The following is a 15,352-nucleotide window of genomic DNA, read 5'->3' on the forward strand; positions in this document are numbered from 1 at the left end:
ACACTGCAGATTTATCCAAATAATGGCGACACGGGTCAACATTCAAATGAAGACGAATTGCTAGCTGAACACGCTGGAGCCTGTCGCTTGTGCATGGTTGTCATGAGGGCCACGTCTACATTTCCCATGTACAATACAAGCAAACTATCTGTGTGTAAGCACTTAGCCCCAATAAATATACAGCCACTACTTGGACAAACCACCTCGCAGGAAAGCTAACTTGACAATTATATAAAGGATCACTGCACTTTCAGAAACTTGCATACTTTTTTTTCGCGTATGCTTTGTGTTGTGCACAAACCTTTCAACAACACTTGCGCACTGTATACAAGACGCATGCTGCACATTGCAACTTTGAACAGTATTCAAATATCTCTGCAGGGAAAACTGATCCTGTGCTTCCTCATTCTTCACCACAACTTCTAGCTTCCTCAGATAGGCTAGAAATACTGTCCGAGCAGAAGTACTGCAAGGGCACCAGTAGCGCAGTACTCGAAACGAACTTGTTTCACAAGCGTCATGGCCAAACTTCGGCCCGCCATTCCAGGCTGCCACCGCTTCAGATTTGAGCGGTGCACCTTGATGATGGACAACTTTAACCGAGCATACATGCATTTTACCGTTAACAAAACAGCGGCGATGTAAGTGGGAATTCCATCGGCACTGGTGCCCCCCCCCCAACACCGCCTAGACAACACTAATGGACACTGGCTGGTGGCAACGCATTCCGACTATGTCTTCAACAAAGTGCGACGAAGGTCATTTTCCACACTCCTTATTGAAAGACGAAAAAATTACGCGGATCACTAAACATGTGTACACACAACGGGAGGGCAGGAACACTGTAGGACTACCTCCAAGAGGCCACCAACATAGTTCACGCCTATGCAGAACAGTGCAAACTAGCCTGTGCCCCCCCCCCCAAACAAACAAAAATTGTGCTCTAATAGTTATACAGAAGAGGCGACAAGCCTCGGCAATGGACATACAACTCTCCCTGGACTGACACAGTGACTTACCTACCTCAACCATCAAGATCCTAGCGATCACCTTTCGAGAAAACTGCGCAGAAAACGAGTTCATCCAAAAACTAGATGCAACGACATTATAAATAAAAAGAATGCTCTGAAGAATTAACAATCAGAAACACGGCATGAAACAACAAGACATTCCATGTCTGGTAGAAGCCTTCATCATTTCTCGAATAACCTACCTCACCCCCTATGCCATTCAGCTGGGAGAAAGGCAGAAGAGAAACACAATCATCCGAAAAGGCTGAAGAAAAGTCCTAGCTCTACCCACGGTTACATCAACTCCGCATATGTTAACACTTGGACTGTGTTATTAGCAGGATTGACTGAAGCCCACCTCACTACATAGAGAGCGTGCCTATCCAATATTGCAACTGGTCACCACGTACAAGAAAACCTCGTTAATTTGCCCGCCATTATTTAGCAAAATCGGAGAATACTGACTCATCCTTTGGTCTCGGAGGGCGCATGTATTATTTAATGCAATGAAACACTCGTTAATTCAGACGTACTTGGCCACACATCAGTTCATTCGCACATCTCTTGCAGATAGGCGAGCGCCGGAGCGCTGCAAATGTGCGACGTAAAACAGCAAAGAAGGTGTTAGCATCCACCAAAAAGTAGCAGCTGAGTCCGCATCGCCATATTCATCAGTGGAAATCGTGAGCGAATAACATTTGATAGCAACGATAGAACGCTTCGTGCCTATTTGCACCTCTAAAGCCTTTATTCTTGCGTTTGCTGCCGCGCAGAGCACAGCGTTCGCCAAGCGCCTTCATGACTGCGTAGTCGCCGTCCATGATCGCGCCGACAGCGGCCATGGTTTCGTCCGCAGAGGTATTAGGAAACAGCACTTTTGTTTTGACGAGCTTTTGAGGATGAGGAATACCGGCTGCACCGCGATGGACGGCCGCCAGCTCACCGGCGAAAAAATAATCGGGACCTTCGCACCATAGTGAAAAGCGTGTTTCAGATGAGAAGGCACACCGCGGTCGCACTGTGAAGGAAGTCACGTGGCCTTCTCAGGTGTGAGCGCAAATCAGCCACGAGAGGATAACTGCAGCTTCCGCACTGCTTTTGTGCAAAATAGAGACAGGATTGGCTCATCTATTCAGTTAATAAAAGCGTGTTGGCATAGTTAGCATTTATTTATTGATTTATTGATGCTCTCGATAATTTGACATTTGGTTAATCCGGTCAATTTTTTTTTTATCCCCTGAAATCCGAACTAACGAGGTTGTCTAGGCTGGGCACCCCCTCAGGCAATTGACACAACGGCTGACATCCCAATGGACATGCGATAAACACTACGAACGTGAACGTTCACGAACGTTCACGAACGTTCATTGAACGTGAACCCTCAACACCACGAAGGGGGAAGACAGGCCAGAGCCCAAACACTCGAAAAACAATATAGAGACTCCAACATTACGGCGTATATGGACGCGGCAGACTACGCGGACACGCGCACCAAAACTGCAGTTGTCGCCACCCCCTTATAACGAAACCACACTCTAATACACCCTCCAAGCGGGGAAAGCAGCAATTGCGTTTTAGCCATCACTCCAACAAAAAGCTGAGACTGTAATCGTCTGACTCTCAAGTGCCGCGCCGTACGTACAAGGCCGGAAGAATCTCGAAGATTGCGATACTTATAGTAGCCCAGAATCCTTCCCAGAAAGAAACCTCCCCAGAAAGTTATCAATATGGACGCCTGCCCATTCGTTACGAATTCGCAGTAATCAAGCAGCCACACATACACCCGAGATCTAGCCAACCGGGCACCTGGAGGATGACGACTGAGTACAGCACCCTCTCATTACTTTCAATGACATCACTAAAGGATACATGCTATCTCGACGCACATATGCTCAAGGAGCCGACACAGTGCCGAAAGAACAGGAAGTCATCTTCCTTCGACTACAAACGAACACGTTCCCATACCCCTCGAGGCTACGCGCCGTCAACCCCACAATCTACACCCCCCTGTGCAGACACTGCGGCTAACTCACTACTATCATATGGTCTGGGAATGACAAAATAACTCAGATTAGTCCTAATGGTCAGCTATGAATGACAGAAAGGGCAAAGACAGCGGGTAGACCTAACAGAGTGCTGCACTACAGGGACCTCGCCCAACAGCCTGTTCTTTTTCTATATATAAAAGTTCTTCCTCCACTTCCTCCTCCACATGGGAATCGATTTAGGCGAATAATTCTTTGGTGTTTGCGAGGAATGTGGTCTTCCCTTCAGGCGACCATTTGCAAGTACGGACCACGCGACCAAGTTGCATGGGAATCGATTTAGGCGAATAATTCTTTGGTGCTTGCGAGAAATCAAGTCTTCCCTTAAAGCGACCATTTGCAAGTATGGACCACACGATCAAGTTGAACGCGTTTTCACCGAGAAACATTATGCTGAGCGTGAACCGTGGCGCTCCAGTGCCGCCAGACAAGTCCTGAAGAAACTACAGTATACTGCACACGCTACACAACAAACGGTACCTGTCCTGTACAAACTGGCCATATCAGTTGGCGAGTGGATACGAAGACAAGAAAGAAGAAAGTGCGACAAGAAATGGCTAGCATACTTTGGTGCAGAACGGGTTTCATGTTCAAAACTCTTAGACACTGTCCGCTCTGCCAAACACGCATTGCATTCTATCGACACAAAATGTTGTCTTCAGATACCACCGGCACCAGGCTCCGCATCTAACAAAGCACATTTTCCTAGAACTATACCGCAAAAGCTATCACTGAGTTCAAGGACTCGCCAAGAAGTTGGTACGGGAGGGTTATAGTACGGGTTATATTGAAAAACCACTGTCTTGTGCAAAACAAATGCAACCAGGTAACGCTTGCTGATACTCACTGTCGACAGATTCGGCGACGTCGGCACTTTCCTCGGCGTTCCTGATCAGGCCTGCAGATAAGATGCAGCACTGGTGAGCGCAGCGAGTGGAATGTGTTGAAAGCACGACGGCCACATGCTTATGTCAAGGCTGACTAAAATGTTCACAAAAAGAATAAATTAAAAATTTTGTGGACTAGTAACACTCTCTCTTCAGTACATTAGTCCTGGCTACGGGACTCTGAAGTTGTGTCGTTATAGCTTAAATCAAACAGTGTTCTAACCATTACATTATTTTCAGCACATTTAACCTGGCTAAGGGAGTCTGAAGTTGCGTCGTAATAGCTTAAATCAGCCAGTGCCCTAATCATTACATCATTTAAAGAAAATACATACAATTAAATTAATCATTGAAAGCAGTTCTAACTGCGTAATGATATCTAACAATCCTCAAGGTATGTTGTTACTATAAATCCTCAACATAGCGCCAGCTTCGAAGTAAATTCACTTCCAAACGCACTGAAGCACACTAGTGTTCCCTCGATATTTCCTCAGCAGAATTCGCGCACACCACTGGACAGTACCGTACTGAATACCAATAAGCTAGCCTTTATCAACATGGCTGATTTTTTTCCGTGCTCTCGGAGACAATCCCGCAAAATTCCTTTCATTCAGATGTCATGACAAGCTTGATCACCTTGACTAAAGACTTCTTATTCCTGTTCTAAAGAAGCCAAACATGTGTGCATCTACAAAGTATCAGGCGGCCAGCCCCGATATGTAGCGCAGGTGACATAGCCAGATCAGGGACTCCGCTCAGAATATGAAAAGAGAGACCACTGCTGGCCACAAGGCTGATAGGCGAGGCTTATTGAAGCTCTCATCTGTTTCCATAGTGGATGACACGCAGGTGCCAACATTCGAAGACTCGCTTTGCCAGTGTCGCAACCCTGGTGCAAAAGTGCGCTATGACACATTCTATCCAACGTCTCGCAGGTTCAATCAAAATCACTGAAAAGATACGTAGCCACGCAAGAGGCAACACCATCCGGAGTCCTCCACTAGGTGTTCACGAGCGCATACAACCAAAATTTTAGGCAGCGTGGCACCTTTAAGGCGGTCTTGAAAAAGTTCAAATCATCGCTCTAAAATGCAGAGAGAGCCCACTGTTCATCAGAGCATTTATGTCCACTGTAGTGAGAGGTACGGGGCCAGTTCTACTCCTCGAGAACTTTCAAAGCTGTGCGGGCTTGTTATTCCAAAACTGCAGCTTGAGTCCCGGACCGCAATACTTTTGTGGTTGACAACGAGTGCCACGTCTTTACGCTGCTAAAGACACTGCTCGTACACGCTGTTCACACCGAGTCTTTCAAGTACAGCATGAGAACAACGCCAGCACCACACTGATGAAAATGATCAGTCGATGATTGATCGGCAGGCTGTGTCGATTAAATATCGCATCTTGCTAACAAACATTGGAATGCAGTTTTGTTCGCGCATATGTCTCAAACGCCCATATATAGAAAAGTTAGACTTCTTATAACACTCTGGTTTACCCATGGAACACAGGGCCAATGTAGGTCAAAGTGCTGGCGTTCCAGCGCGGCCGTAGTCAGAAATAGGAACCCCGTCGGTCCACACATTTCGCCTTGCATTGGCTCCACTTTCGTGTAGCCGTGACGTGTTGCTGAATACCAGCCCTACGGATAATACAATAACACAGTGGCTTGGGCCTGCTAGGCTTGCGAGATGGAATATTGAACTGTGCAGTTAGAAGGTGCTCTTCTGCACAGTAACACTGCGTGGATAACCTGTAGCACCAGCGACATCGACGGGATCGCCATATGAAAGAGGACGAGGTCAGGCGATGCCACGAGCGGCTCGGGAGCTTAATTGGCTGCGAACCAAAGAAATAAAAGGTCAGTTGAGTTTGATCTCCGGTGCTGGAATAATGTCTCGTTGTCCCACTCTCTCTCATGCGCTCTACAATTGGTGACCCGGACATCGCTTCCACTCCAAGCCAATTAAACTCCCGCGCCGCTCGTAGCGTGGCCTGACATCATCTTGTTCCCCAGGGCAATCCTGCCGATGTCGCTGGCGCTACAAACCCTTCAAAACCAACGACGACCTGTATTCCACCAGGTCCCGGAAGATCAGTGGTCAGCAAAAACTTAGAACCGACAGAAGAGCTACTGATTCCGCCCTCTCTGCTGTTCTTCCCTGCAGCATGGCTGCGTGTGGACATTGGCGTATTACTTAGAAGGTTCAAATTTCATTGAGAAAAATCACGCAAATTTTGAATATTTCCGGTAGATCTAATGCAGGCCTAGCTCGGTGCAATCACCAGCCCGATAATGAATTGGCGTGGAATAGTTCAGCAACACCTTCTAGCCGATTGTACTTATTTCAACTTCCATATGGCGTACACTGGTCGAACCTCCGGTCAGCGTAAAACTTCTCAGCGTGCAGCAGATTTCAGGCACGTTCCCTCACTACTTTGTTCCCTAAAAATGGCGCAACGAGGCATAAACAACGATTTTCCTCCTGGTAGCCCTGCTGCCATTAGCTCCAGTGAGAACGCGAGGTCAGCGTGGAGGTCTATATAGGCCCATTCAGAAACGAATCGGCTACAAGCCGGGCATAAGTTTTGCCGCATGTACATGCTACGGAAGCGTCGAATAAACGGTCTAAGTGACCAGGTCTACAGGACGTTGGTGACACCTCGTCTGCCAGCATGGTGCTCCCACCTAAAGACGAAATCACAAGTTTGTAAGACATATGACGTATAGAAATGCCACTTTGATAAACGAGCGTGCGAGGTCACCCGTGATGCACACACGAGGAGCTGTCGAGACGGCACAGTCATCACGCCGTAAGGCGCTGCATGCAATCTCAACACACCACCGCTTACGGAGTTCGGGGGCCGGGAAGCCCTACCATCTGGAACTAGAAGCTGGAAGCAGGATTTTACTCTCAGTGGAATGACGGCACAGCGAAACCGGAACCTTTTTACTCTTGCGATCTTTCCGCCTTTTCTGCTCACCCAATTCCTGGGCCCAGTCAACGACGGTGCCAGTGTCGAAGCTGCCGCCTTCGGCAAGGTAGGTCACCCCGTTGCCGGTCTTCCAACCAACGACGGGGTAGATGCCTGAGCAAAAAATGGCTTTAGTCACGGGGTGCGTGGGAGAAGCACAGTCTTACGCTTTGCGGGGTATTCCATAAGCAGCTTCCTGTATGTGCTATAAGCTTGTGCTATACAGCGGACACTGAGGTGCCTTTCTGTTACACACCTTGGCAGTCAACGTCACGCCTACAGCTCTGTATTGCTAATGCATGTACTCAGGAGAGATAAAGCAGGTGAGGTAGTCGGCAAATGGAGTTACATTACAGTGGTCATGACAACAAGGCAAACTCGAACATGGAATAGTACACAACATATTTTCTTATTTTTGGTAGTTACAGCCGGAATCACATATAAAAAAAGGAGAGGCACCTCTACGCGTAAACAAGCACAACTATGACGTCCGAGGATAAGAGACGACACTATGAGCCAGGTCAAAGAATACTCAGGCTATTCCTAATTTTTATGGCGAAAAAAAAGATAACGTGCCCAATTCACACACCATTTTTTTTTTACGTAAGTGCTCTTTTTCTTCATAGGCCTTGACTAACGTCCAGGAGCAGGATTGCTTGGAATTTTTTGGGACGAACAGTTCTAACATAAGAGATTTTTGTGAATACGGTCAATACGATACTTGCACTCACATTGTAAAACACTTCAAGCAGTATTCCGGAATTGTGGAAAACCAAAACAAAAACACGGTCCATTCGCAACCATATATAGTACAATTCACGGCAGCCGCAAGGTTAAAGCGCCTTTGAGTGTGCATTAAAGCGCTTCGAAGGGCTTGCAGAGCGCAACTGAGGTAGCTTTATATTCGAGTTCCGCTTCCGTTATCGAAATTACCATAGAGACGGTCACTCAGCCGAAACGACACCAACGTTCAGGTCCTTACCAGCTATAACCGTGCTGGGCATTTTTTTTTATTTTTAGACATTTTCTCCAGTGGCACAAATAGTAGCGCGTACGCAAGTCGGCATCAAAAAATTACCGAACGAGGAATTACCGAACCAGGAATCAAGAAAAAATTATGCACATCCAACGCACACGTAGCAATATATGTGAAGCGATGCTTTCGCGAAGCAGATAATTACGTTCTATAAAACCAAATGCGATGCGAACGCTTGTCTTTAATGTCACCCTGTACAACGTGTAATCTCGCGCAACGCTTCTCTTCATGCTGCGGAAGCGGCCGCAACAGTATTTCCCGGCCTGCGTGCGCGGCCTGGCATTCGGGTTTCCAGCCTGTCCTGTAGCAATATGCAAACAAGTTTGTACAATTTAACTGGATATATGCTCCTGAGCAGTTCGAAAAAGTTAACGATTTCTCCGATCCCCTGATCCGTAATCTTTTCACAACGACTGTTCATGTTTAGAGCGTAATCTGTAGTACTATGGGGCGCTATGGCGCGGATCATAATACTCGGACTTATTCATGCTACCCCTTAAGACGGAGGCTTAATGGATGCGCAGCTCTCCGTGGTGGCTGCTGTGGCGTTTTGCTGCGAAGCCGCGGGTCGTGGGTAGGATTCCTGGTCGCATTTTGATCCAGCGAATTTAGAAAATAAAACAAAAAGAATAAAGGAAACACTTCTGTACCGATCTATATGGACTTTTCTCAGATCCGTTTGCTCTACAGGAACGAGATGGCTCTTCCGGCGGTGCGCCGCACGCTGCGTCAGCGTAAGAACTCGAACACGAAAGTATTAAAGCTCTTTGTGCGTTATGTTTTTGCCATATTATTGCTCTTAACATAGGTCCATGAAACTCTACTCTTGCCAAGTGCCCTTTTGTATTCTTATGTATATGCCTGTACTACTATGTCTACAGACCCTTCTAACCCACTCCTGTAAAAATCCCTGATGGGATTGACAGTATCACAAAATAAATAAATAAATAAATAAATAAATTACCGATTCTGCCCTGCTATTGTGCCATCAGCTGTCCCAAATACAAATGGGTGTTCGCAAATGACGACCTGTGCTCCATTCATGGTGCAAATTGTGGAACGGTAGAGGGCAGACGTTCGCAATAGTTGGCTGCAAAAATAGTGACTGCCCTTTAAGGAACAGAATGAACATTTGCGGTCAAGTTCACGGACTGCTGCTACATACAGACTGGGCTACATGTGCTGCCGGCTCATCATGATGCACAGCTTTCCTCGAGAATAAAAAAATTCACTCATCCGCAAGGGCTGTACAACTAATGTACCTTCAAAGAACGTCCATCAACCCCAGTTTAGAACACCAGTAAGGATGAGTACCACTCGTTAGACAGGGACAAAGCGAGTAGTGCCGCTTCCTTGCAGTAGCAAGTTTCTCACACGCTATCTAAACACGTCCATCCCAACTCGCACGGCAAACTTACGCCCACTCTATTGCCAGCGTATCACGAATAAGTGATACTCTTAAATCAATGCGCCGACGCATGGGTGACGGTGACTACACCTTCAGCACACAAATGTTGTAAACTAAACGCTTGGTCTCTTCATTTTCCTGTGTCTCGGACCTTTTTTCAACATCAGAGACTGTGCAAAGGGCACAACGTCATCCTCCAGGATGGGGGATAGGAATCCCAACCAAGTGTTTGACCCTGGTCGTCCACCACTGGCTGCATCGAAGAAAAGGGACCGCACTGGCCCTTCCACTGTCGCCCTTGAATCTTCCGACAGCTCAACGGTTGAAGAAATGGACTCGGACAACGATTTCACACTTGCCATGGGTCGCCGTTTGAAGAGAAAACTCAGGAGGACATCAACAGACAGTGAATCGTTGCCCAAGCAGGACAGCGGTAAGCAATCATTCACTGTTGCTTACGTCCCTACCACAGCTACCGACGATCTGAATACCTTGAACAGGCAGAGTTTAACAGAGTACTTTGAGCGAATAGCGCCAGGCCAAGTCAGCGAGATCAGAATTAACGCACGGAGGAACATCCTTTCGGTGGACGTGAACAACAAGACAATTCTGGATACGCTAAAGGCTGCCACACTACTAGGAAACATCCCAGTGCGCTCCTTCTTTGCGTATGGAAAAGGAACCTCGACTGGTGTTATTTCTGACGTGGACAAAGAAATCGCAGACACTGACCTCCAGCGACTTCTGAATTCCACCGCACCGATAGTGCAGATTCACCGCTTCGGTCAATCCCGGTGTATTGAAATAGTTTTTGACTCTGAAGCATTACCTGACTACGTAAAAGTAGGATACGTAAGACACCGTGTGCGCCCTTACGTGCCAAAACTGGTGCAGTGTCGGAAGTGTTTCAAAATAGGACACGTAAGCGCAGCTTGCAAGGGCGGCGTAACATGCCAACGGTGTGGAGGGGCCCATCAATATGATAGCTGCGATGCTACTGCCCTAAAATGTCCTAACTGCGCCGGTCCACATGAAGCGACATCAAAGGACTGCCAGAAAATCAAGGACGAAATGTCAGTGCTTCGAAAGCTGGTGCGGGACAACTCCACTCACAGACAGGCTGCTACATCGATACGCCGCCGCAGACGTCGATCGCGACACAGACGACAGCAAGACAAGAGTACTTCTCATACAGATGGACCATCGACCGCATGGCAAACTCCTCGCTTGCCAAGTTTGCTTCTGCGATCAAGATGCGGGCCCGACGTGCCTTCTTCGGCAGCAGCACGTGGAACACATGCGCTGCATAAAACGACGCTTCCGCCGACCGACTCTGACATTGACTGGCCGTCGCTCCCACCCAAACAAACAAGCTTAAATGCGCCGGGTGATGTGTTTGCAAGGGTGGTTGAGAACGATAAGACAGAAAATGAAAATGTACAAAGTATGCTGAAACAGCTGATAACTACGATGCGTTCACTTCTCTGCGGACTTCAGACGCCGGTTGCTAAGACCGCGCTACATGTTCTAGATGCTTTGGAACCGCTCCTCGCGGCTCTACAATAAGGCATCATGGCGCTCTCTTTTGAAAACCAATTACGAAGATCTGCAATAATGCAGTGGAATGCCAGAGGCCTACGAGGCCGCCTCGCAGACTTTCGGCAGTGGATGTTCAAATACCAGTTTCCCGTGGCTGTAATATGTGAACCAAACATGACATCTTTACTACGCGTATCTGGATATGTGCCTCTGTGGTCAAGGAATGATCACAATTTAAGCAAAGTGCTCACTTTTGTTCGTCGGAATTTAACGTGCCTTCGTAAAGACATTCCTGCACACGCTTCCAACGAGTACGTTTGCATAACGCTGAAGTACAAGCGGCGCACATTCTCAGTAATTGGCGGGTATATACCCCCAACATCGAGCATAGACTGTTCATATCTGCTGTCCATACTGAGAGCTTGTCCGGGTCCCCACATAGTCATCGGTGACTTCAATGCCCACCATCCCATGTGGGGCTCTGCTTCAACGAACGCCCGCGGTAGAGACTTGGCTGACTTCATGCTTAGTCAAGGCTTGATGGTGATCAATGATGGCTCGCCAACATACCTTCGAGGCTCTTACTACAGCAGTTGTCTTGACATTGCGTTCGTTTCAAAAAGCCTGCTGTCTGCTACACGATGGTGTACTGATCTCGACACCCATGGAAGTGACTATCTACCAACATATGTTCAGTTGAAATGGTTACATCCCCCAGCTCCGCACACTGTGCGTTCTATCGATTGGCCAGCATTTCGAGAATCTGTGACCACCGCATGTCAAGCCATCCAAGCACCATCCAATATTGAAGATGTCATCGCGGCAACTTTACGTGACACAACAAAACACCTCAGTGCACCTTCACCTAGATCATCTATTGATGACCAGTACGAGCGACTTCGCGCGATACGGCGTCGAGCAGAACGAAAATACAGAAGGACCAAATCACCATTAGACGTCACTGCATCACGCCGGGCTCAGCGTCATGTCCTGCGCCACCTTGACAAGCTTGACAAACAACGCTGGAGATCATTCTGTGGCTCTCTGGATCCGAGAAAACCTCTATCTAGAATTTGGCAAATTGTACGAAGCCTTCGCTCGCCTCCACAACAGCTTCACCCGTTCAGTGCTGTGGCCATAAGGCAAGGCCGGCGTGAGGTTGAGGTCGCCGATGACTTTTGCAAATTACTCGTGAGCTCCTCGAACGATATACCAACCCATTCACGACTGACTTTCCCGTCATCTAGTGATCACCGTCTGGACGCGCCTTTTACCATGCACGAGCTCGACGCTGCGATATCTTCTTCCCGCCGATCAACTTGTCCAGGACCAGACGGAATTACATACTCCGCGATTTGTCATCTTGGAGTAGAAGCTCGAGAAATTCTCCTGGCGCTCTACAACTCTACGTGGGACACAGCAACTGTGCCTAATCACTGGAAGTGCAGTCGTCTTGTGGCTTTGCTAAAACCTGGGAAATGCCCGCAGGATCTCTCACATTATCGACCAATAGCCTTGGCAAGCTGTGTCGGTAAAGTGATGGAGCGAATGGTACTGAGCAGACTGGAATGGCTACTCGAGAAAAGTGGTGGACTTCCTGATTTCATCAATGGATTCAGAAGAGGCCGATCATCCATTGACGGTGTGATCGACCTAGTATCTTCTGTTCAACAGGAAAAGAGACGCCGTCGTCTGGTATGCGCAATATTTCTGGACATCAAAAGTGCCTACGACAACGTCTTCCACCATTCGATTCTTCAGGCGCTTGAGGATATTGGTGTTGGTGGCCGGATGTATGCGTGGCTGCAGAGTTACCTCAGTGGCCGCACCATTTTCATGTCCACTTCGGATGGCGAGACTGATAGACATGAAGTTCGCAGGGGTGTTCCGCAGGGTGGTGTCCTTAGCCCAGTATTGTTCAATATGATACTGGTGGGCCTTGCAGACGAGCTACCTGAAACAGCGCGTATCAGTACGTACGCGGATGATATCTGTATTTGGTCATCTGGGGTCACACGTCCACAAGTGCGTGCAAGGCTTCAACGTGCCGTTACCATACCGGCGAAGTACTTGCGCCGTAGAGGCCTGCAACTCTCAGCTACTAAGTGTACAGTCATGGCATTTACGCGCAAATCGATGTCAAATTATCCAATCGTTGTCGACGGAACGGCGCTCCCTTTAGTCACCCACCAAAGATTTCTTGGCGTGATAATAGACCGCAGTCTTTCTTGGACCAAACATGTTACTGCGCTAAGGGCTAAACTGACCAACTTCATACACGTTCTTCGTGTAATATCAGGACTGAGATGGGGCCCCTCTGAGCGAAGTTTGCTCCAAGTGTACCAGGCACTTTTTGTGGGCTACATACGCTACAGCATGCCTGTGTTATCTAACACGGGGTCATCTTGTATACGCACGCTGGAGAGCCTTCAGGCTCAAGCACTACGGATATGTCTTGGCTTGCCACGCTGCACGTCAACTAAGGGCACAATTGCGGAAGCACGGGCTTGTCCTATCGACATATACAGGTCTTGTGAACCTGTGCGAACCTATCTTCGCCTGCTAACCAGACACTCACGCCATCCACTGTCAACGCTTCCAAGCATCAACCTTGACTGTGCTTTTTCTAAAGCTATTGCATGTCACGCAAGCATTGTACCTGCAAGATTCCAGGTAACCGACATCCCCGCGACACCTCCATGGACATTGCCAAGACCACTAGTGAGGCTTCAGATACCCGGAATTAGGAAGAAATCTCACGTTTCCTCCATTGGCTTGAAGCAGCTCACCCTGTCCCATATATTTACTTTATATAGTGGGACTCTAGAAGTATATACCGATGGTTCGGTCACGCCATCTGCCACAACGGCCGCATTTGTCATCCCACAACTTGGTATTACTCAACGATTTCGATTAGACCACAAATCGACGTCTACGGCAGCGGAACTTGCGGGAATACGGGAGGCTGTCCGTTTTATGAGAACGCAGACACCCCATAAATGGACAATATTGTGCGATGCCAAATCAGCGCTACAGGCGCTAAAATACTTTTTAAACAAAGGACCATACTATCTGCTCGTGCTGGAAATCGTCGAACTTTATCACAGTGCCGAGTTAAGTGGCCACGTGATCACCTTTCAATGGGTGCCTAGCCATTGTGGTGTTTTTGGTAATGAACTCGCTGACAGTGAGGCAAGATCGGCCTCCCCTTCATGTGATGAAGTACGGATTGCCTACTCGCGACCTGACACCAACTCCATGATCAAGGCACTCATGCAGGACCTTACAAAGGCTTACAGAGCCCACTCTGATAACATTCACAGACGTCTACGTATGATTGACCCAGACGGTAAATTCTGTTTGCCCCCGAAGCTTACACGGAGCAAAACATCATTGCTACAAAGGATTCGGCTCGGCGTTGCTTTCACCCGTCGCTACGCACACCTCATCGGCCAATCGAACAGCCCTGATTGTGTACACTGCCAGATGCCCGAAACACTGCAACACGTACTGTGCGACTGCCCAGCATATATGCTGGAGCGAAGGACGTTAGACAGTTTCCTAGCCAGCGTTGGCAGACAACTACTGTCGGAGGAAGCTATTCTCGGCCCATGGCCTGACACTGCAATTTCAATGCGTGCCACAAAAGTATTGTTGAAGTTTCTGCAGGACACCAAGCTCGACGAGCGGCTCTAGCGAGGCAACTGCCTCGTGTACATAAGCACTCACCACTTCTCTTATCATCATCATCCATGCCAATACTTTTACTCCCCTTCCCTCTTCCCCAGTACAGAGTAGCAGACTAGAGCGCACTAGCTCAGGTCGACCTCTCTGTCTTTCCTATCAATAAATTCTATTCATTCAAACGCTTCGTCATGGTCCATAAAGCATGCGAGTGACTAGCGATAATGTGTTTTGCTACAAGCTACTACAAACTACAGAAAATCAATGTTCTAAGATTTGTGTGCACTAAGAACAAACCTATCACAACTGAGCACACCTGCGACTGATTCGACCGAAAAAAAGAAACGATCAGAGAGTGATGGCACCCAGGAACATTACTGAGTCAGAAACATGATAAGCCATTCTTCAAAGTGTTTGCCAAATAAATAACAAAAAGTAAGACACAGTGATTCCGATATAATTCTTAGGCGTAAAATCTGGACAGCTGGGAAAAAATTTCCTAGCCTGGCTTCTAGTATAAGCACCGTATACGCTGCTCTCATCGGTTGAATTAGGCGTACTTAGCTTCGAAAGCGCTTACATGTCCTCTGAAGCTGTAGCCAAATCATTGTGTCGCCCACCTAGCCACCGAGTACGATATCCGCCAGGACAGAGGTTTGCCGAACCACACATTTGAAGTATATATTTCAAGCGCACACTGCCATGCCTCGGAAAAATAAATGCTGCACATAAACGTAATGTTACAATGGAGTGTTAACATGTTCATGACT

At 47.8% G+C, this 15,352-nt stretch overlaps 1 protein-coding gene across 1 annotated transcript in view; it reads right to left on the bottom strand.

The window, feature by feature from the left end:
• LOC135912715 (glycerol kinase 5) overlaps nt 1-15,352 on the bottom strand; it is a 200,486-nt gene that overhangs the window by 29,398 nt on the left and 155,736 nt on the right. The window contains exons 12-13 of the mRNA XM_065445237.1: nt 6,925-7,029; nt 3,903-3,953 (exon numbers count right to left, since the gene is read on the bottom strand). Coding sequence (XP_065301309.1) covers nt 3,903-3,953; nt 6,925-7,029 — 156 coding nt within the window. The remainder of the gene's footprint in view (nt 1-3,902; nt 3,954-6,924; nt 7,030-15,352) is intronic.

The sequence above is a fragment of the Dermacentor albipictus genome, chromosome 1, assembly GCF_038994185.2.
Source record: "Dermacentor albipictus isolate Rhodes 1998 colony chromosome 1, USDA_Dalb.pri_finalv2, whole genome shotgun sequence".
Classification (NCBI taxonomy): Eukaryota; Metazoa; Arthropoda; class Arachnida; order Ixodida; family Ixodidae; genus Dermacentor; species Dermacentor albipictus.